The sequence below is a fragment of the Cebus imitator genome, unplaced genomic scaffold (assembly GCF_001604975.1).
Source record: "Cebus imitator isolate Cc_AM_T3 unplaced genomic scaffold, Cebus_imitator-1.0 Scaffold110, whole genome shotgun sequence".
Lineage (NCBI taxonomy): Eukaryota > Metazoa > Chordata > Mammalia > Primates > Cebidae > Cebus > Cebus imitator.
The window spans coordinates 2,548,572-2,571,281 of record NW_016107425.1 but is presented as its reverse complement, the minus strand read 5'-3'; the positions used below and the strand labels follow the sequence as shown (position 1 = coordinate 2,571,281).

The 22,710-nt window shown below is 37.5% G+C and overlaps 1 protein-coding gene across 2 annotated transcripts in view; it reads right to left on the bottom strand.

The window, feature by feature from the left end:
• Window positions 1-329: 329 nt before the first annotated feature.
• The window catches only part of PDK1 (pyruvate dehydrogenase kinase 1), a 37,462-nt gene continuing 15,081 nt past the window's right edge, over window positions 330-22,710 (bottom strand). For both annotated transcript variants that reach the window (XM_017538226.2, XM_017538227.2), the window contains exons 9-11: window positions 9,671-9,781; window positions 6,367-6,480; window positions 330-3,612 (exon numbers count right to left, since the gene is read on the bottom strand). In XM_017538226.2, coding sequence (XP_017393715.1) covers window positions 3,472-3,612; window positions 6,367-6,480; window positions 9,671-9,781 — 366 coding nt within the window. In that variant the 3' untranslated portion in view covers window positions 330-3,471. The remainder of the gene's footprint in view (window positions 3,613-6,366; window positions 6,481-9,670; window positions 9,782-22,710) is intronic.

Sequence of the window (22,710 nt, the reverse complement as noted above, 5' to 3'; positions counted from 1 at the left end):
TGATTACCCATATGTAGAAACTTCACACTTCTATCACAATTAAAGACATAAACTGAAATTGGTTGGCTGATTTTTGGCTTCCTCTGATTAGCCATTCACAGAGCAACAGTGGGACCATAAAACCAGTAGTTTCCCAGCTCTTTACCTCTGGAGTTCTGTCACAGAACTTTTTAGCTTCAATAATGAAGCGAAATTGTGGTACCTCTGTCCCATCAGTTAGAAATAGGACAGGAATTTATCTTTGACTATAGGAGTTTAGTTCTGACATTCAACTGGTACAAGCAGAGGGTAATAATGCCGGTTAAATTAGGAATTTTGTAAAACAATCATACTGTGGAAGGTTATTCAAATTTCAAATTTATTTACAACGTTTGAAAATCACATAACAGAAGATCTTCATTTATGCAACAAGTCATCTGTGGTATGTATGGATAATAAAAATCTAAGGTTAGTCAAACATACAAAATCTACCTCTTGCTTTCTCCATTAGAATATACACATTGGAAATCTAAGTTCCAAACAGTTCCTCTACTGAAGATAGTGAAATTTAGCGCAAGCCCCTTAACTACCAATTTTTACAAAATATTGAGCCTTGATGATGGAAGAAGAGTCTATTTAAAAGAGATGATTATATTTTTTAAAAGGCCAAACTGACTCAATTTATTTTCAAAATAAGAGTTAATCCATGTTTTCAGTTTATTGCCATACAGAAAACATTTTATAAAATAATATGGTAAACTTCCACTTCAACATATTCACATAAAAACATCACAGTACAAGAAAGTGATCACAATTAAGCACGAAGACATCAAAAGCCAGCCAGTGTTTTAACTACACCAAAGCATATTCTCACTGTTCCTTCCTAGAAAACGCTGGCACACTCATTAACTGCCCAGGTTACAAAAATCACTTTGTGTCCACTTCTTGTCCTTCAATATATTTTCATAACTACACTGTGTCACATTAATGCTGGTGGACAAAATAGCTCCTATAAAATCTAAAAACCTTTCAGGTAGCACAATGATTTAAAAGCAACGAGGAGAAAGCTCTCCCAGAATATTTTTGTATGTAATTTTCTGTCCATTATCACAATAACAGAGTAAAAAGCTGTTTTACTTTAAAAAGAAGCTAAAGGAAAATAACTTCATTTTTCCTTTAAAACACCATTTCTCAGCTGTTAAATAGACAAAATTTTAATTTTCTTGGGGGAGAAAAATATTTCATAAGTAAAAAACATCAAATGTTGTAAAAATGTTTCATTTAGGAAACAAGTAAATACTTTGATTCAGAAGATTTTAAAACATTTCATCATTATAAGGAAAGTGTAATTTAAAGCTAAAAAATTGTAATACATTGAACTAATATAAATTACTCATTAATATGTCCTATTGTTTTTCACAAAATCCATAATTAAGGAATAGTGGGTTAGGTGAGATATTTTTCCCAACATTTGGTCAGATTAGCTAAGAAGCTATGGGCAAATGGCACCTCCTCTGAGTCAGGATCTTGGCCTCTTAAACAAGCGCACTGGACTGACTGCCCATTCACATCCCTCTAATCCATACATTTATACACAATTGTTCATATATAATCCTTCAAAGGATGAAATGTTTCAACTCAATGTATTTTCCAGACAAAGCTCCCCTGTTTAAGTAGAAAAGCTCTTCTTTAAATTTTGGAATTTTTACTTTAAAATGTTATTTCCAATGTATTTTCCTGCCACCTTAAAAGATGTTGAGGTTTAACTAACAACACAGTCTCTAAATGACACAGTCTCCCGGACTTGCCAGCTGATGACAGGATCTGCCAGCTCAGGCTCTGCTCCAATTCTGAGCAACTCTGTGCCACACTGAGTGAGAAAGAGAATGATACCGCCTACACTGTATCGCTTTGTTTCAAAGACAAATAGAGTTATACTATATCAAAGTATTTGTAAAGTACAAATTACCACACGAATGCAAAGGACTGCTGTAATAAACCTAAGCAGACTTTTCCCTGATAACAAAATCTGGATAGTTTTCGAAAATATATGTTGTTTGTCAAGACTTGTGCAACAGGCCAGGTATGGTGACTCACGCCTGGAATCCCAGCACTTTCGGGGACCCAGGCAGGAGGATTTCTTGAGCTCAGGAGTTCCACACTAGCCTGGGAACATACTAAGAACTCATCTCTACAAGAAATAAAAAAATTAGCTGGCTGTGGTAGTGCACAACTGTAGTTCCAGCTACATGGAGGCTGAGGTGGGAGGATTACTTGAGTCCAGAAGATTAGGCTGCAGTGAGCCCTATCATACCACCATACTCCAGCCTGGGCAAAAGAGCAAGACCCTGTCTAAAAAAAAAAAAAAAAAAAGACACGTACAATTATGGCGCTGACGCTTTGGTTACTTGTCATTTTGTCCTTCTGCTTCTAATTAAGCTTCTAATTGCACCAGGTGTGAGATTCAGTTTCTGTCTCCTTGAGTCTACAAATCTGACTTTAAATAGATGGAAACCAAAACCTACAGATCTGTTACCTTAGCAATGCTGTGTCATCACTATTCACTCTAAGAGTGGTTCCCAACCTAGGGCAGGCATCAGACTCACTCAGGAAACATTTTAAAAACTGAGATTCCTAGGTTCTAGCCCTAGGGATTCTGATTCAGTATGTCTGGAGTAGGACACAAAAGAACTATTTTTTTCCAAAAGCTTTCAAGGTAACCTCAACAAGCGATCAGATCAGTTTTGGAGACATATTGCTTTGCCCTCAATTTCTTCTCTATTTTAGTAGCTGCTAGTTTGTTTGTTTTCAGTATAAAAATTCCCCCTTGCATTAATCACAAGTACACTTAGAACAGATGGCCCATTATTTTGGCATAGATCCACAGAGAGCTGGTCATTAAACTTCTTTACAATAAAATTTAAAAATGATAAATTAAACTTAGAGCTAAGACAACGCACACAGACCGCTGAATGGTGTCTGGTTCTGTTACCACAGGCAACTGTTTTCTGCTTTACTTGTAGTCAGCCACTGATAAACACGAAGACCATATTACAGCTGTAACTACTGAATAAAAGATGGCAGAACTCCTCTAAATAACAAGATGGCTAACCAGCTAATCACTATTATTTAAAAAATGTTTCTAGAAAACATAAAAGTATTTCTTTAAAAAAAAAAAAAAAAAAAAAACTAGTTTCCTGTAGAAACCCGAAGATTTCCATACTTCTGAAGTCTACCATAAAGCGAGAAGTTGACCAAAACTATAGTTGTTTAAAAATATGTTCAATTAACTGTGAAAATATAAGTGTAAAATAGGTGCAATTTCATCCTTTAGGAGGCTTAACGGGCACAAATGGAATTCAGTTTCCATTTATTCAAACAGTTTTGTGAAAACGACAAATGAAGTATTTGGTATAATATAGTTCTGAACACCATACCTTCCAAATTTAATACAAAAACCACATTTGGATTTTCCAGATGTCCCAAGTGTCTCTAGGCACTGCGGAACGTGGTCATGTCTTTGGGTTCTCTGCTGGGGACGCACCAGTCATCAGCCTCGTGGTTTGTGTTGTAATGCTTCCACGCAGCTTTGTTATACACTGGGAGTCTTTCTATTGAGTCTGTTGACAGAGCCTGAAAAAAAACCTGAGACCTATTAAGTCTGGCATTTTTTAGAATTCATTATTTGAGAAAATAGAGAATGGTAAAAAGTTTACAACAAATTAAATAATATTCTATTAGTATCTTATTTTTACACCACATAAATATACTTTTAAATGGTATGTATATTTGAAATGTGTTATTTATTAAATATATGGCACTGACTGATGTGCAGGTTGACTGAGTTTGCTGCTTACAGTAATATCCCAGCCATCCTGGAGGGTGCTGAATTGAAATTTTACACTAAATATGACCCAGTTCAGGGTTGGCTAACTAAAGAAGTTGGTTAAATGTAAAAGCATGAAAAAAATAGATATATGTATCTTAATATATGTAAAGTTAATGAAATCTGTTTTAATTCTTTCTTAGAAGAAATAACGGTGGTGGGTTTTTTTTTCCCCAGTATAATCACTGTGCTTTAAAAAACTCATCACAAGCCAGGCAGGGTGGCTTATGCCTATAATCCCAGGGCTTTGAGAGGCTTACACAGAAAGATTGCTTGAGAGTTGGAGACCAGCCTGGGCAACATAGCAAGATCCTGTCTCTACAAAAAAATAAAAATATCAGTTGGGCGTGGTGGCACGCAGGTGTAGTCCTAACTACTTGGGAGACTGAGAGAGAAGGATCACTTGAGCCCAGGGGTCTAAGGCTGTAGTGAATTATGATTGTACCACTGCACTCCAGCCTGGCAACAAAGCAAGACATTGTCTCTATAAATAAATAAATAAATAAAAATTTTAAAATTCATTATAACATTATCAATAAATATAAATCTATGTCTAAGGCATTTTGGCTTTTGCATGAACATTTCTTGGTCCTGGGTTTGAAAACCTGTGCCTTCTCCAGCCTCCAATTTAAGTCGCTGTGCACAAGATTTCCGCATCTTGCATGACTGTTTCCAACATATTATTACCATTAATTCCTCATTCTACTTAGCTTCCCATAAGTCACTGGAACCCCAGATAAACTACATTCCTGGTTATCTTCTTCAAGTTAGGATTTTTCAGTAGAATTTCCACCTCAGGCGAAATGCATTTCCCAAGATGCAGAACATCCTGAACCAGAAAATCTCATTCTGATAATGCTAAGGTCTTCGATGTTGACAATTTTAATGATTCTCTAAGACTTCTTGTCTTCTATTTTCTCTAAGATAGAATTCAAAACCTTTCAAGTCCACATTCTCTCTAAATGTTCCAGAATTTCTTGATCTATAGGCTAGATCAAGCTTGTCCAATCCACGGCCTATGGGCCTCGAATGAAGCTCAAAACATCTGTAAACTTTCTTAAAACATTATGAGATTTTTCTTTTTTTGCAATTTTTCTTTTCCTCATCAGCTATCATTAGTGTATTTTATGTGTGGCCCTAGACAGTTGTTCTTCCAATATGGCCCAGGGAAGCCAAAAGATTGGACATCCCTGGGCTAGATCAAAATGTTACATTTCGTGATAAAAATATTGCATTGGGCCAGGAGCGGTGGCTCATGCCTGTAATCCCAGCACTTTAGGAGGCCGAGGTGAGCAGATCACCTGAGATCAGGAGTTCGAGAGCAGCCTGGCCAACATGGGGAAAACCCATCTCTACCAAAAATACAAAAATCAGTCAGGCACCCGTAATCCCAGCTGCTCGGGAGGCTGAAGCAGGAGAATCGCTGGAACCCAGAGGGCAGAGGTTGCAGTGAGCCGAGATTACACCTTTGCACTCCAGACTGAGTGACAGAGCGAGACGCCATCTCGAAAAAAAAACTGCATTGATGTTGCCCTTTTTCCTCAAAGTTGACATGGTTAAAAACAAAAAATGCCATCTAGAAAGAACTTAGTCTTTTCAGATAAGTTTATTTTTTCCAATATAAATTCAACAATTCCTGTAAAACAGATGCCATCTAGTGGCCAGAACAAGAAACTAGAGTCACTAAATCAGGCATATGTAGCCACCAATTAGTCAACCAAAGGGAACAATGGAACCTAGTGTCTTTCCAACCATGTGAAATGTATGGTTCTCTCCTTAATGCATTGAACACTTCAGGGAAGAAGACCAAGTGCTTCTGCCTCCACCAGGTAAGCTATATGCTTACTAAGAGTGCTTGCTCCCAAATCTGTTTGTACAGTTCTGTCATTATAACTACAAAATTTATTACACAAGCAAAGAATAAAAAAGGGAATGTTTCTTTGAAAACTAAGATGAATGTTCTGGAAAGGCTCATGAGGGAAAGTCACATAAAACTTGCTATCAAATCAGTCAGAATTTGTCTGTCAAGGACTGCAAAAAAGTCCAAAAAGAGTATGCACTTGTTTCTTTGTTTACATAAACTAAAACGATGCATTGTAAGTACAGCTTTTGCAAAAAAGGCAAATGTGACACTCTAATCTACAGACCCATATACAAAGAAAAGGCCTTGGTAGTACAACAAATGTTTGGTGTATCAATGTTCATTCAGGTGTTTTATGTTAAAATTAAACTTATATGATATATAACTTACGATTCTCTACTTTAACCCAATTTTTTCCCATTAATAGCCAGAGTCCTGATCACTCCAGGATACAAATCTCTTTCCCCATAGTTGAGGAGATCATTTGACAAAAATGGGTGAAATACCAGGCAAAAAAATCCGTAATTTTTTTTTTCTATTTAAACAGCATGTGGTAGAGTTAAGTTTCATTACAGTTAAGTATGGGTATCTGTTCTTGTCATCAAAAGAAACATTAAATCAAGAAGACTATAGCTATTACCTTAATGTAGATAACTGCATCTGTCCCGTAACCCTCTAGGGAATATAGCTTCAGGTCTCCTTGGAAGTATTGTGCGTAAAGACGTGATATGGGCAAGCCATAACCAAAACCAGCCTGTTTGATGAGAAAAACAAAATTCTATTCAGAAAGCCACACACTGAAATAATTTTCTAATTAAGATACATGCCATTGGGTATCCTGGGGCTATCAGAGTCTGCATCTGAGAGATGCATTAGATTTAATATAATTAATATTTAAGAATTAATAATGATTAAGCTGAGGTTTACATGTGTACTACATCAGCTGACTTCCCTCTGGTCATTTAAAACTCTCTATTCTTTCTATAAAATGACTTGTGGTTGGTCTGGAAAACGCATATTGCTTTTCCTTGCTGCTTGCTCAATGGTATCCCAATACTGCTTTTAACGATATCATATAAAAACATGCTATCTCTTTTAGGACCAAGAATAGAAAATGCCTTGTTGCAGTCTAATAGATATATCTCATGACTTCATACCATAAATTTCCAGCTATGTTCTCAGCCTGTAGACATCAACTTTCTTAATTAGAAAGTAGATCTACATAGATCTACTGTCTTAATTCTGACTGACAGGTCACCTTTCCATTTAAATATCTTCAAAACATACCACTACTCCTACCACCCCAACTCACTGCCTTAGAAATCAAAACCTAAGCTCCTGAAAAGAGCTTTCCAGACCTGGTAAGATCAGGTCTCTGCCTCCCACTTTCCAGTCCAGCAGAACTACACCTTAAACATATCATTCTGTGTCTGTTCATTTTGTTCCTCAAATCCAGAATGGCCTCTTTATCTGAATAAATCCTACCAATTCTTAAATATAAAATAAAACATCTGGATAAATGGGAAAATGGTTTTTATCACCAAGTCATATGTTTAATGACATGCCACACAGCATGCTGACTACAAGCTTGTGTGGACTCAAGAATCAGAGTGCTATTCACAAATCCAGGCTCCAGCTTTACCTAACTCCACCAACTATAATTTGACTTTTCTAACAGAGTCTCTGTTCGCCCATGCAAATGAACTGTCCCATTTCCACACCTCCCTGCCCTGAGAGGCTGACATGGATTATGTCACTGGGTTCCCATGCCCTCTGCTTACAGCATGTCTTGGACAACCCAGCAGGAGTTCAGAGGGAGTCAAGGCGGGGTATTCATTCCTCTGGTTCTTTCCTGAGGTTGCAGCCAGCAGGTTAAGCCCCTGGAGAGTAAGCAGCTGCTCTGGAGCTTTCCCTTCCTCTGGGTTCTTGCTAACTTTGCTTTCTCCTCATCCCTCTGATCCAAGATGGTGCCAGCTTTGCTACTGCTATCCCTGGGTTCCTGTGCTATCCTTACTCATACCTGTGTAATTAGTTTGAAAAAAGGCCTTCCTTCATAATTTGAGTGAGCTACCACTTTCCTATCCTGACTCTGACTGATACATTAACTGGTTTCAGAAGTGGCCCCGAGAAAACTGTATGAGCTGACTCATAGGGCTTCCTCTATGACTAGTTAACAGGGAAAAAAACCAACATGGGCCTAGTCCACTGATCGACCTGCCCAGTGTGCTATCACCATCCAAAAGTAGGCTGCCGTTTTCCTACTATAATCCCTCTCGGGGTTGGAGGTCAAGCCTGAAAGACACTGGTGAAAGTAAACCTTTCCAGCCTGGGCAGTAGCAAAACAAGTGGCTGGCTGGTCAGGGACTTGGAAAGAAGAAAACTGGGTAAAGGATGAGAAGGAGGTCTGAAAAAGAGATGTGTGGATGTTCCTCTCTGGACTTACAGTATGAAGACAGCCTATCTGTGCAAAGACCCACCAGAAGGCATCCACAGGGAGGAAGCTCTCAGTAACCAGGTGGACAATAAAGCCACTCCTTCGTGCATCAGCTGGCCTTTCTCTAGCTACCCTACTGCCTGCTGACGGGGACCATCTACAAAGTTAGTCAGCAGGAAGGAGGCTCTGCAAGAAATCAGTACAGTCTTACCCTTGTTAAGGGTATGTAGATATATGAGGGAGCCTGTTCCAGCTCGAGCCTCCTGTTTTCTTAAAAATTCACATAAATTTTACATCCTAAAATAACAAACACTTACATGGCATTTACTATGAGCCACGCACTATAAAGAGCATTTTTATATATATCAACTCACTTAATCCTCACAATAACTCAATTTTTCTAGCTGGGGAAACTGTGGCATTCAGAGGTCAATAATTTTCCCAAGGCTGCACATCTGAGATGCAGTAGTATCAGAAGTGGAACCAAACAGTTTAGATCCAGAGCCTGGACTAGCTCACTATGCCTCTCTCCACAAAAATTCTACAATAATCATTTACTGCAAAAACAGCAGCTCCCTATTCTCCCTCTACTTTCTTAGGATAAAATTAGACTTGTGAAAATATTCTCACATTTATCATTCGACATTGTCTGCCCCTTGACGTATGGATGCCAACTCCTGGAAGCCACGTATCTCAACTGGAGAAGGACGTTAGTAGAGCAATCATTTCAACTATAGTACAGCTGTAGCCATAGAATTTGTGCTATGCATCAGGTGAAACTATCAGAACAAAGTCCTTCTAGTAACTTCCTAGGAAGGGGTCTAAAATCGATCTATCTTATGCTATATCCCATTATGTTACAGTATAACCCTACTGAAATGTCAGAGAAGTTTCCAAGCCTAGAAGAATAGAGTTCTTCTAGAGTTACTGCCAAAATTTTGACAACATACTTTTTGTGGGGGAGTTGGAACATAAAGACAAGGATGGAGTTAATTCAAAAGTTGAAATGATTACACCTGAAGATAGGTGCAACTAAGACGGATAAAAACACGATAAAAGCAATTATAATTTAAAACTATTTCAGGCTGGTGATTGAACAAGATTAGAATTTAGTCTTATTTTTCAGTCTAGGATATGAGATCATTCTAATTACAAATACTTGAGAAAAAAAGTCAACACTAAAAAGTAATTCAGTGTTGACCAAATACTACTAAAACCATTAGAAATAATATGGTTAACTGCATTTCAAAATACGGTTTTATACAGGAAAACTACTGCTATTTCACCATCAAACTTTGTAACAGGAACTCCAAAACTCTGTCTTGTGTCCATTTCAGTTGAAAAAAAAAGTATTCTAAGGTTGTTTAAATTTAGGGAAAGTGTTTGTTTCGAAGAGCTTCCTTCTTCCTTGTGGAGTACCCTACATGATGGCTTAACTGGCTTATTTGGCAGCAAGAGCATGTTGAAGGCAATAAACAGAAACACACTTCATTACTTCTTGATCACATACCAGGGGCACCGCACGGGAAGTCTCAACACGAGGTCTGGGTGCAGTTGAATACATGTAGTTGAAGAGTCTGTCAATTTTCCTCAAAGGAACACCACCTCCTCGGTCACTCATCTAAGAAAAGAAAGGATCATATACTATGCCCAAACCCTCAAAACAGCAAAATATCAACACATACTCATACCATTTCAGTTTAGTTGCTGGAAGGAGAGAGCTGCTTTTGAAAATGAATATAATACAATTCAAGTTGCCAATATAAGCATTTCTCTCACTGTTGAACCTAACCCAACTCCTCTAACATGTGAAATCTAATACATAAAGTCCATCATAATACTGCTTTGGCTTTGTGTATTTCTGGGAATCTCATTAACGGTACATTATAGTACAGAACTGGGCACAAGTTAACCCTATCTTGTATGTAACTATAAATTTGTTACTCCTTTCTGGTGGGCAGCATAGTGCCTAGAATCAAATTAAACATGCATGCCTGTTATCCAGCACTTTGGGAGGCAGAGGCGAGTGGATTACTGGAGGTCAGAAGTTCAAGACCAGCCTGGCTGACACAGCAAAACCCCATCTCTACTAAAAATATAAACATTAGCCAGGTGTGGTGGCAAAGGCCTGTAGTCTCAGCTTCTTGGGAGACTGAGACAGAAGAATTTCCTGAACCCAGGAGATGGAGGTCACAGTGAGCCAAGATCACACCACTGGACTCCAGCCTGGGTGACAGAAAGAGACTCTGACTCAAAAAAAATAAAATAAAATAAAATAAACATGCATGTGCTAGGCTGGGCATAGTGGTTCATGCTTGTAATCTCAGTGTTTTGGGAGACTGAGACAATAGAATCACTTCGAGCCAGGAGTTTGAGATCAGACTGCACAACATAGTAAGACCCCATTGCTACAAAAATGTTCTAAAAGTAGCTAGGCATGGTGACATACAATTGTAATTCCAACTACTTGGGAGGCTGAGGAAGGAGGATCACTTGAGCCCAGGAGTTCGAGGCTATAGTGAGCTATGATCTCAACACTGTACTCCGACCTGGGTGAAAGAGTAAGACCCTGCCTCCATAANAAAAAAAAAAAAAAAAAAAGCGTATGTACCTTTCACAAAACAATGTTACTTCCAGAAATTTATCCTAAGAAAATAAGCAGAAAAGCATGCAAAGCATTTTTGAGAACATCCATCACAGCTCTGTGTACAATACCTAAAACTAAACAACCTAAATAGGAGATTAGTTAAGGAAATAAAACTACATTCTAAAATATTGTTAACCATTAGATATTATACAGAACTCTATATACTGGCATGAGAGATACTGTTAAACAGCAAAAAAAAAAAAAAAAAAAAAAAAAAAAAAAAAAAAAAGAAAGAAAGAAACATTTACAATACTCCGTGTAATTTTCATTTTCAGGGAGAAAAAACACAGAACCACTACATTCTATTTGCATCGACAAGCAATTTTATAGCCTAGAAACCCAGAAAACTTTTTGCTGTGTTTGTAAGATAAGTAGGTCTTTATATTTGTTATATCATTTTTCAACTCAAGTAAACAATATGGCAAATCAAATTTAGTAATTTATTTACGTATCATTTTTGTTATCCTTCACAGTTAACATGGACTTATTTTCCTAGCTACTATCCAGCTTATTTTCTAATCTACTACAGCCATTTTCCTTTGTCACAGAATCTGAATTGATTTTACTGACTGTAACAATGTATTTGTCATATACAAACAAATCTGCTTTTAATTTATGTATAGAGAGATTAAAATAGTACTGAATAATATGTATTAAAAGTCAATAGGCTGAATGGCTTATAGTTGAGTTTTTATATATTAAAAAATATTTACAATATGTATTTATTCCTTTATAATGGTAATTATGTAGATATTTTGATTTTTATAACTAAAAAATTTGCCTTGAAATACCATTTGAAGATTTGCCTCTAATACATCCAAAATTAAGTAATTACACTATTAAACTATACAAGGACTTTATTAAGAACTTGTGGCTGGGTGCGATAGCTCACGCCTATAATCCCAGCACTTTGGGAGGCCAAAGCGGGTAAATCACCTGAAGCCAGGAGATCGAGACCAGCCTGGCCAACATGGCAAAACCCATCTCTACTAAAAATACAAAAATTAGCCAGTCATTGTGGTGTCTGTAATCTCAGCTACTCGGGAGGCTGAGGCAAGAGAATCTCTTGAATCTGGGAGGAGGTCGCAGTGAGCCAAGGTTGTACCTCTGCACTCCAGCCTGGGTGACAGAGCAAGAATCTGCTCAAGTGAAAAAAAAACAACAACAAAACTTTTATGTATCATTATGTTTCAAATTGCTCTTGGCCCTGTAAAGCAATTTACTTTAGTAAGATGAAAAAAGAGCTCTGGGTATTTTGGGAAATCCATCAGTTTGTTAATTATGCATCCTTTAATTTAATGTTCTGCTGTACATTTGCTAGTAACATGAATAAAAAGTATGTGTATATAAATACATGAAGGAAGTAAAGGATGTATTAGAATAGATATTAAGATAAAAAAGTAGACTTGAGTAAATATTTCCTGGTTTTCCTTAACCTTCTGCAACCTGGCAAGTACGGAAGTCATTTCCAGCCACAGGATGCATGAGAAAATAAAAGGGGACGAGCAGACAGAACAGAGGATATGAGAAATACCATCTTGCTAGGGGTAAAGAGGCAAACTAAGCCACAGGAATACAGTTAGAAACTATAGTCAAAGTAGTACATTGCTTTGCAGCCAACAATACAATTAACTGAAGCCAGTGGATTTTAAAGTAGGCGAAGGAGCTTCCAGAGGAGCAGTAACAGATTATTGGAGGATCCAAGTTCTTCAGGAAAAGGGAAGGAGGGAATAATGGGAGGGACAGACATTTAGTCTGTATATATTCAAGGCAAGAAAAATGAGACCTTCTACGACAAATGTATTGAAAGAGAGATGTGAATACTAGCAAGAAACCTCATTAAGATAATGAGATAAGTAATGTCAACAGGAAGGCCAAGGAAGAGAAATCTGTCAATTATTTTAAGTTTTCTCTTCAGTGCACTAAATCACCACTTGTCAATGTGATCTAACAAAGAGCTACCATTCCTAACTTCCGGTTCCCAGTAACATTAGGCTCCCTAGGTTAATTCATGTGAATTCCAGGCCCAGACAAAATGAAACACTACTGACTAGATGACAGTTCTGAAGCCAGGGTATTCAACTAACCCTGCATTCACCCAGAGCTCCTGAAGTTTCTTAGCCAACAATGTTTTCATGTCAAGTTTGTAAAATCATCAACAGTAATTTAATTTTTAATTTAAAAGACATGTAGGCAGGGTGCAGCAGCTCATGCCTGTAATCCCCCGGCATTTTGGGAGGAAAAGGCAGACAGATCACATGAGGTCAGGAGTTCAAGACCAGCCTGGCCAACACGGAGAAACTCCGTCTCTACTAAAATTGCAAAAATCAGCTGGGCATGGTGTCGCATGCCTGTAATCACGGCTACTCGGGAGGCTGAGGCAAGAGAATCACTTGAATCCGGGAGAGAAAGGTCACAGTGAGCCGAGATTCTGCCACTGCACTCCAGCCTGGGTGACAGAATGAGACTGTCTATAAAAAAATACAAAAAAGACATGTGGCTATAACACATAGGTTATTTACAGATTATATACTAAACACAGAATTGAAAGAGTAGCTAGGGCCTGTAAGACAGAAACAACTTTTGTATAGGATTTTTGGCAGAAGGATAAAAGGTGAAAAATATCAGTAATTTGAACAAGCTAAAAAAAATGGGGAAGAAAAAAAAAACCAAGCCTTGATTCTGAAAGTCTAGGGTAAGTAATGGGAATGAAAACGTGACTGAAGAAAAAGCAAGAATTCAACAAGTAAAGAAAGGCTGCAAGAGGAGATGCCTTCATGTGACCTTGGATGTGAAGAAGAATAGGTAAAGGCAGAGCCTAATACAGACAGGACTTCTATAGTGGCGTCTGGAACAGTCTTTATGAGACCTTTACAAGTCTTTCTATTTTATTTTAGACAGCTTTATTCAGACATACTTTACATAGCAGGTGGGGCGTGGTGGCTCATGTCTGTAATCCCAGCACTTTGGGAGGCCGAGGCAAATGGATCACTTGAGGTCAGGAGTTTGAGACCAGTGTGGCCAACATAGCAAAACCCTGGCCCTACTAAAAATACAAAAACTAGCTGGGTGTGGTGGTAGGTGCCTATGGTCCCAGCTACTAGGGAGGCTAAGGCAGGAGAATTGCTTGAACCTGGGAGGTGGAGCTTGCAGTGAGCTGAGATCATGCCACTGTACTCCAGCCTGGGCAACAAAGGGAGGCTTAATCACAAAGAAAATAAAAATAATTTACATACCATATAATTCATGCATACTTAAAGTATATAATTGAATGGTTTTAAAATATATTCATAGATATGTGCCCCCATTTCCACAGTCAATTTTAGAATATTTTCATCACCTCCAAAAGAAACTCTGGCTCCTTTAGCAGTCATATCCCTAAACAACCACTAATCTACTTTCTGTCCCTATATATTTGCCTATTCTGGACATTTCATGTAAATAAAATCATAAAATATGTGGCCTTTGTGATTGGGTTCTTTCACTTAGCATGTTTTGAACGTTGTAACAACCAGTTTATAGCATACGTCAGTATTTCATTCCTTTTGTTGCCAAATATAACAAATATTCCACTGTATGACATACCACATTCTGTTTATCCATTCATGAGCTGATAGACATTGGGTTGCTACCTGTTGACTACTGTGAATAGTGCTGCTATGAGTATTTGTGCGTAAGCTTTTGCCTAAATATTTTCAATCCTTTGAGGTATAGACATAGGAGTGTGACTGCTGGGTCATTATGAATCTTTCTTTACATCAAATAGATTCCCTAAGCAAAGCCCATCCACCAGCACAGAAGTAGTTTCTTCTGAGAGCCTAGGAACTCAGTGAATCTTGATCCATCCAATGACAGATAACCTCAAGCAATAGTAAGCAGCTGCAGACCAAAATGCTAAATGAAGCACTTCTAACAGAAGCAGAAAAGGGTACAAGAAAGAACATGCTGCAGCGCAACTTAGGCCCCAAACTAGAACAATCGTTTTTTTTTTTTTTTTTTTTTTTTTTTTATAAACTTTGAGGGCTTTTTTTTTTCTTTATATTATTTTTATTTTTAAAACAACAACAATCGGGGAAAAAAAAAAAAAAAAAAAAAAAACACACCAGCATCTGGGGAAAAAAAAAAAAAAAAAAAGTGATACATTCATATTGCTTTTATAGCAAACAGATGGCACTGCCATTTATTTACTTATTTGTGCCTAGCTCTTTAAAATGAACAACCGAGAGAGAATTTCTTTTTCCTGAGAAAAGAAACTCAGGAAACGGTACAATGCAGGGTGCGGAGGCAAATTAATTAAAACCAAAACGAAACAAAACAAAAAACACGATAGGCCAGGTGTGGTGGCTCACAGCTGTAATCCCAGCACTTTGAGAGGCTGAGGTGAGAGAATCACGAGGTCAAGAGATTGAGACCGTCCTGGCCAACATGGTTAAACCTCGTCTCTACTAAAAATTAGCTGGGTGTGGTGGCACGTGCCTGTAGTCCTAGCTACTCAGGAGGTGGAGGCAGGAGAATCTTTTGACCCAGAAGGCGGAGGCTGCAGTGAGCCAATATCATGCCACTGCATTCCAGCCTGGCCAAAGAGCGAGACCCAGTCTCAAACAAACAAACAAACAAAAAAAACACCATGATAATTTGATAATTGATATCCTCAGAGCAATAAAATAAAACTAGAGCAGAATTATAAAAAGGGATTAATTTTAAAAATAAGGGTTCTTGGAAATTTGTAAGATAATGGAAATGAAAGTTCAATAGAAGGGCTGGGAATTGAAAGTCAAGGAAATCTCACAGAATAGAATAAAAAGTTGAAGAGATATGAAACAGGAGAAAAAAAGATAAAAAACAGAGAACGATGTCATGAAGCCTAATAATGTCATATCCCCCTAATACAACTATCAGAAAGAGACTAAACTCACAGTGAAAAAGAAACTATCAAGAAAATAATGGGAATTCCAAAGACCACAGCCCAATAGGAAAAGGCCCACATCAAGTCACATCACTGAAATTTCAGAACACAGCTAAAAAAAGAAAAAAAGTTAAAAACTCCAGTTAAACAAAACTAGGCACCTAAAACTGGTCACATAGAAAGGAAGAGGAATTGTAATAAACGTCTTCTCAAAAAGAACATCAGTAGTGACATCAGCAAAGATAGCAGAGAAAGAATCTGGAAAAGTCCCTCCTCTATCAAAGCACCAAAAAATTTAAAAAGTTTTAAAAAGGGTTGGGGGGCAAAAATAGAATCAACTTTAACAGAATTCTGGAAATTAATCAAAGGTTTGGGGAAAAAAGCAATCTGGGGAACATTTATTCAGGTAAAACAACTAAATCCCTATAAGAGCAGTAAACATTTTAACTTGCTCCCATCCTCTCTCCCGCCCTCCAATCAATATGCAATCAGAGTGAAACCAGCAGTCTGGTAGCTGCTGGGAAGACTGTATTTATTTGACCTGACTCTAAGCTCCCAGTACAAAAGTCTTGCACCCCACCCCCATCCCTGGAAACATCAATCACAAACAATTAGAAGTAACTGATTAATTTGAGGACTGCAGGAGGAACTGGACAATTACTAGGGCAAACAATAAAGCTAACCAAAAAGCTTAACAGGAAGGACTAGGGAATGAGATAGCCATAAGGGCTTTGAAAAACTCAGCTATCTCTTGGGAATCTAGAAAGGTCATGCTCAGGAAAGACATGAGAAGGCCCTACACTCTAGCCTCTAATTGCTCTATGTGAGCAGGACCTAAAGGTTAAGGCACAGTTGTCAACTGCCTGGCTAAGCATTGAAGGTATTCTCCTGTATACAAACACAGTCCCTTGGCAAAGACTGGGAAACTTACTGATTCCAGGTATTTGAGGAAATCTCAATCCAGTCATTAGCTGACCACTAAGCTAAATGAGTAGAGACTTCAGTGGCCATACACAACAAATAACTCAAACTTAACAGAATTAGCTCAAAAAAAATCCCAAAACAACAACAAAAACAACCTTGGGGAGAGGGGAATATCTGATCTCTAGAGCTGTCAAAATATATTATTTTAAATGGTTAGTTTTCTACAAAAACTACAAGATATGAAAAGAAACAAAAAAGTACTGCCCATACACAGGGAAGGAAAAAAAAAATCAGTCAATAAACTCAGATTATATAAACAAACACTAAAGAACTAAAGGAAAATTTGAGGATGTCTCACCAAATAGAAAATTTTAAATGATGCAACAATAAAAGTTATGGCATTAAAAGTGATATGCATCAAGATTTAGCGAAGGTGAAAAAAACACAATAGATATTATATAAGAGAACCAAGATGAAATTCTGGAGTTGAAAAGTACAATAAATGAAATGAAAATTTCACTACAGGGTTTCAACAGCATATTTGAGCACGTGAAAGAAAGAATCAGTGACAGTGAAGACAGGTCAAATGAAATTATCCAACCTGAGAAACAGAAAGATAAATGACTCATCACGTATGTGTAATATTCAATAAGACTGTAACAGCTGACTTCTCATCCAAAACCATGGAGGCTGGAAGGCAGTGAGATAACATATCACTGAAAAAAAGTGCTGAAAGAAAAAGAGAATCAACAAGAATTCTATAATCAGGAAAACTATCCTTCAAAAAATGAAGGAGAAATTAAGACATTTTACTGACAGAGATTATCACTGGTAGACATGTGCTATCAAGAAATACTAAAGGGAATCCTTCAGGCTGAAACAAAAGGACACTAGACTTAAACTTCATATGGAACTAAAAGAGAGCCCACATAGCCAAGTCAATTCTAAGCAAAAAGAACAAAGCAGGAGACATCACACTACCGGACTTTAAACTATACTACAAGGCTACAGTAATCAAAACAGCATGGTACTGGTACCAAAACAGAAATATAGACCAATGGAACAGAACAGAGGCCTCGGAGGCAACACAACACATCTACAACCATCCAATCTTTGACAAACCTGACAAAAACAAGCAATGGGGAAAGGATTCCCTATTTAATAAATGGTGTTGGGAAAATTGGCTAGCCATGTGCAGAAAGCAGAAACTGGACTCCTTCCTGACACCTTACACTAAAATTAACTCCAGATGGATTAAAGACTTACACATAAGACCTAACACCATAAAAACCCTAGAAGAAAAACTAGGCAAAACCATTCAGGACTTAGGCGTAGGCAAGGACTTCACGACCAAAACACCAAAAGCATTGGCAACAAAAGCCAAAACAGACAAATGGGACGTAATCAAACTCCACAGCTTCTGCAGGGCAAAAGAAACAGTCATTAGAGTGAATCGGCAACCAACAGAATGGAAAAAATTTTTGCAGTTTACCCATCTGACAAAGGGCTGATATCCAGAATTTACAAAGAACTAAAACAGATTTACGAAAAAAAACCAAACAAGCCCATTCAAAAGTGGGCGAAGGATATGAACAGACACTTTACAAAAGAAGACATACATGAGGCCAACAAACATGAAAAAATGCTCATCATCACTGGTCATTAGAGAAATGCAAATCAAAACTACATTGAGATACCATCTCATACCAGTTGGAATGGCAATCACTAAAAAATCTGGAGACAACAGATGCTGGAGAGGATGTGGAGAAATAGGAACACTTTTACACTGTTGGTGGGAGTGTCAATTAGTTCAACCATTGTGGAAGACAGTGTGGCGATTCCTCAAGGACCTAGAAATAGAAATTCCATTTGACCCAGCAATCCCATTACTGGGTATATATCCAAAGGATTATAAGTCGTTCTACTATAAGGACACATGCACATGAATGTTCATTGCAGCACAGTTTACAATAGCAAAGACCTGAAACCAACCCAAATGCCCATCGATGATAGACTGGACAGGGAAAATGTGGCACATATACACCATGGAATGTTATGCAGCCATCAAAAACGATGAGTTCGTGTCCTTTGCAGGGACATGAATGAACCTGGAAACCATCATTCTCAGCAAACTGACACAAGAACAGAAAATCAAACACTGCATGTTCTCACTCATAGGTGGGTGTTGAACAATGAGAACACATGGACACAGGGAGGAAAGCATCACACACTGGGGTCTGTTGGGGGAAAATAGGGGAAGGACAGCAGGGGGTGGGGAGCTGGGGAGAGATAGCACGGGGAGAAATGGCAGATATAGGTGAAGGGGAGGAAGGCAGCAAATCACACTGCCATGTGTGTACCTATGCAACAATCTTGCATGTTCTTCACATGTACCCCAAAACCTAAAACGCAATAAAAAAAAAAAGAAAAGAAAATTGAGGTTAAGATGAGTAGAATGAGTTGTACAAGCTCACGCAGTTAACAGAGAGCAGAAATGGGATCGAACCTGGACCCACTGAATTTATAAGATTGTACCTTCTACCACTACGTTCAACTGCCTATTTCCTGTAGGTGACCAAATAGTCTCTCAAAACCCAAATAAAATTCTTATGAGTAGGTCTACTTAAAAAAAAAAAAAAAAAAAAGGACACTAGACAATACATTGAATCCATGTGAAGAAATAAACAGTACCAGTAAAAGTAATTACGAAAGTAAATACAATGGATATTTCTTGTTTGTAACTCTTTTTGTGTCCTATTTGATTTAAAAGATAACTGCATAGAACCATAATTACAAATCTGTGTAGACACGTACACAATGTACAAAGATGTGTATGTTAATGACAGCAACAGCAAAAGGGCTGGGTGGGGAAGGGAAAAGGCCTAATTAGGAGAAAAGTCAGTGTATACTATTGAAATCAAATTAGTATTAATCTGAACTAGATTATAAATTAAGGTGTTAATTGTAATCCCAGATAATTACTTTAAAAACTCAAAGAAATACAGTAACAGAACAAGGGAATTAAAATGATATAATACAAAATATCATTTCAACAAAAGACAGTAATAATGGAAAAATAATCCAAAAAGATTTGTCATGTTGAAGACAAAACAGCAAACATAAGCCAAAATCACTGTTAATTACATTAACAGTAATTACATTAAATGTGATTTGTCTGAACATTCCAATTAAAAGGCAGACATTGGCAGAATGGTTTCTTTTTTTTTATGACAAGGATGCCTCCTGTCAGCACTTCTATTCAACATTGTACTAGAGATTCTAGCCACACTTACTTCTTTCTGCAGAGACATGATCATTTACATAGAAAATCCTAAGTAATACACAAAAATTTACTAGCACTAAAAAGGACATTTCGCAAGGATGCAGGATACCAGATCAGTACACAAAAATCAGTTATATTCCTATCCACCAGCAATAAGCAATTCAAAAATTGTATTAAGAAAACAATTCCATTGCAATAGCATCAAAAATAATAAAATACATAGGAATAAATTTAAAAGTGCAAAACTTGTACACTAAAAACCACAAAACATTATTGAAAGAAAGCAAAGATGATCTATAAAAATGTCCTGTGTTATAAGTGTAAAGATGTCCTGTGTTCATGAATTAGAAGAGTTAATGTTGTTAATTTTGATATGGCAATACTTCCTAAATTGATGCCCATCAAAATTCTAGCTGGCATTATTTTTTTTTTTGCAGAAATTGACAAGCTGATCCTAAAACTCATGGAAATGCAAGAACCCATAACAGCCAAAATAATCTTGAAAAGAAGTTGTAGGACTCATGCTTGTAAATTTCAAAACTTAAAGCTACAATAATTGAGACAGTCATTAAGTTCTTGCATAATGAGAAATATATACATCAATGGAATAGAACTGTCCAGAAATAAACCCCATACATTTATGAGCAATTGATTTTTGACAAGGGTGAGAAGGCAACTGAATGGGGAAAGAATAGGTTTTTCACAGATGGTACTGGGACAACTGGATATCCACATGCAAAAGAATGAAGATGAACCTCTACCTCAAACCATGCACAAAAATTAACTTGAAATGGATCAAAGAGCTAAATATAAAAGCTAAAACTATAAAACTCTTAGAAACATAGGCATAAATTTTCAAGACTTTGGAGTAATGATTTCTTATACATAAAGCTGAAATCACTAGCAGTGTGAGAAAAAATATAATTAAAAATTTTCAAAACTAAAAACTTTGGCTGGGTGTGGTAGCTCACACCTGTAATCCTAGCACTTTGGGAGGCCAAGGTGGGAGGATTGCTTAAGTTCAGGAGTTCAAGACCAGCCTGGGCAACATAGCGAGATCCCACCTCTGTTAAAAAAAAAAAAAAAACTTTGTGCTTCAAAGGACACTAACAAGAAAGTGAAAAGAACCCACAGAAAGGGAGACATACTTGCAAATCATCCATCTTATCAGTGACTAGTAATCCATACACACACCACTCCTATATATTTACAAGTACATAAAAGAGAGAACCCTTACAACTCAACAATAAAAGACAAATAGCCAATCTTAAAACTGTAAAAAGGATCTTTATCGACATTTCTTCAAAGATACACAAATGGCCAATCAGCAAATGAAAAGATACTCAACATCATAGTCATTAAACAAATGCAAATAAAAACCACAATGAGATACCACTTCACACCCCAAAGAATGTCTATAATTAGAAAGACAGACTACAACAATTGTTGACAAGGATGTGGAAAAACAGCAACCCTTACACATTGTTGATGAGAATGCAAAATGGTGCAGGTACTTTGGAAAACAGTTTGGCAGTTTCTCAAAGTTAAACACAGAGATTCCTATGATTCAGCAATTCAATTCTTAGGTATATACATAAGATGACTGAAATAAATGTTCATACAAAAACTTGTATACAAATGTTCACAGCCGTATTACTCATAATAACCAAAAAATAGAAACAGATGTCCCTCAACTGATAAATGGATAACCCAAAGGTATTATATCCATATAACAGAATATCATTCAGCCATAAAAAGGAACGAAGTACAAATACACACTATAACATTATACTAAGTGAAAGAAGTAACAAAAGACCACATACTGCATGATTAAATTTATATAAAATGCCCAGAATAGAGAAATACACAGACAGAAAAATAGATGAGTGGTTGCCAAGGGCTAGAAGAGAGAAAAATGGGAAGTGACTATTCATGGGTACCGAGTTTTTTCTTTTTTTGATAGGGTCTCGCTCTGTCACCCAATTGGAGTGCAGTGGTGCAATCTTGGCTCACTGCAATCTCCGCCTCCTGTGTTCAAGCGATTCTTGTGCCTCAGCCTCCCGAGCAGCTGGAATTACAGATGTCCGCCACCATGCCCGGCTAACTTTGTGTATTTTTTTGTAGAGACGAGGTTTCACCATGTTGGCCAGGCTGGTATTGAACTCCTGACCTCAGGTGATCCACCCGCCTCAGCCTTCCAAAGTGTTGAGATTACAGGCTTGAGTCACCATGCCTGACTGAGCACTGGGTTTTTTCTTAGGATTAATGAAAAAGCTCTAAAATTAGACAGAGGCAATATTGAATAACCTTATGAATTCCACTGAATTGTACCTTTTTAAAAAAAGGAACAATGAATGCCTTCAAAATTCTGCAAGATGATTATTTTCAACTTAATATTCCAAATACAAACTTAAATATTGGGATAATAGTAAAGGGAAAGGGGCCCTTGGGCTAGGGTAGGGTAGGAGAGCAGGTGCTCTAATAAAGAGAGCTAACTCCTCAACTATCATAACAGAAAGGTAGTATTTAGTGTTTAAAATGTAAACATGAGGCCTAGCACGGTGGCTCATGCCTGTAATCCCAGCACTTTGGGAGGCCGAGGTGGGCGGATCACTTGAGGTCAGGAGTTTGAGACCAGCCTGGCCAACATGGTAAAACCCTATCTCTACTAAAATACAAAAAAATTAGCTGGGCCTGGTGGCGGGTGCCTGTAATCCCAGCTACTCAGGAGGCTGAGGCAGGAGTATAGCTTGAACCTGGGAGGCAGAGGTTGCAGTGAGCCGAGATCGC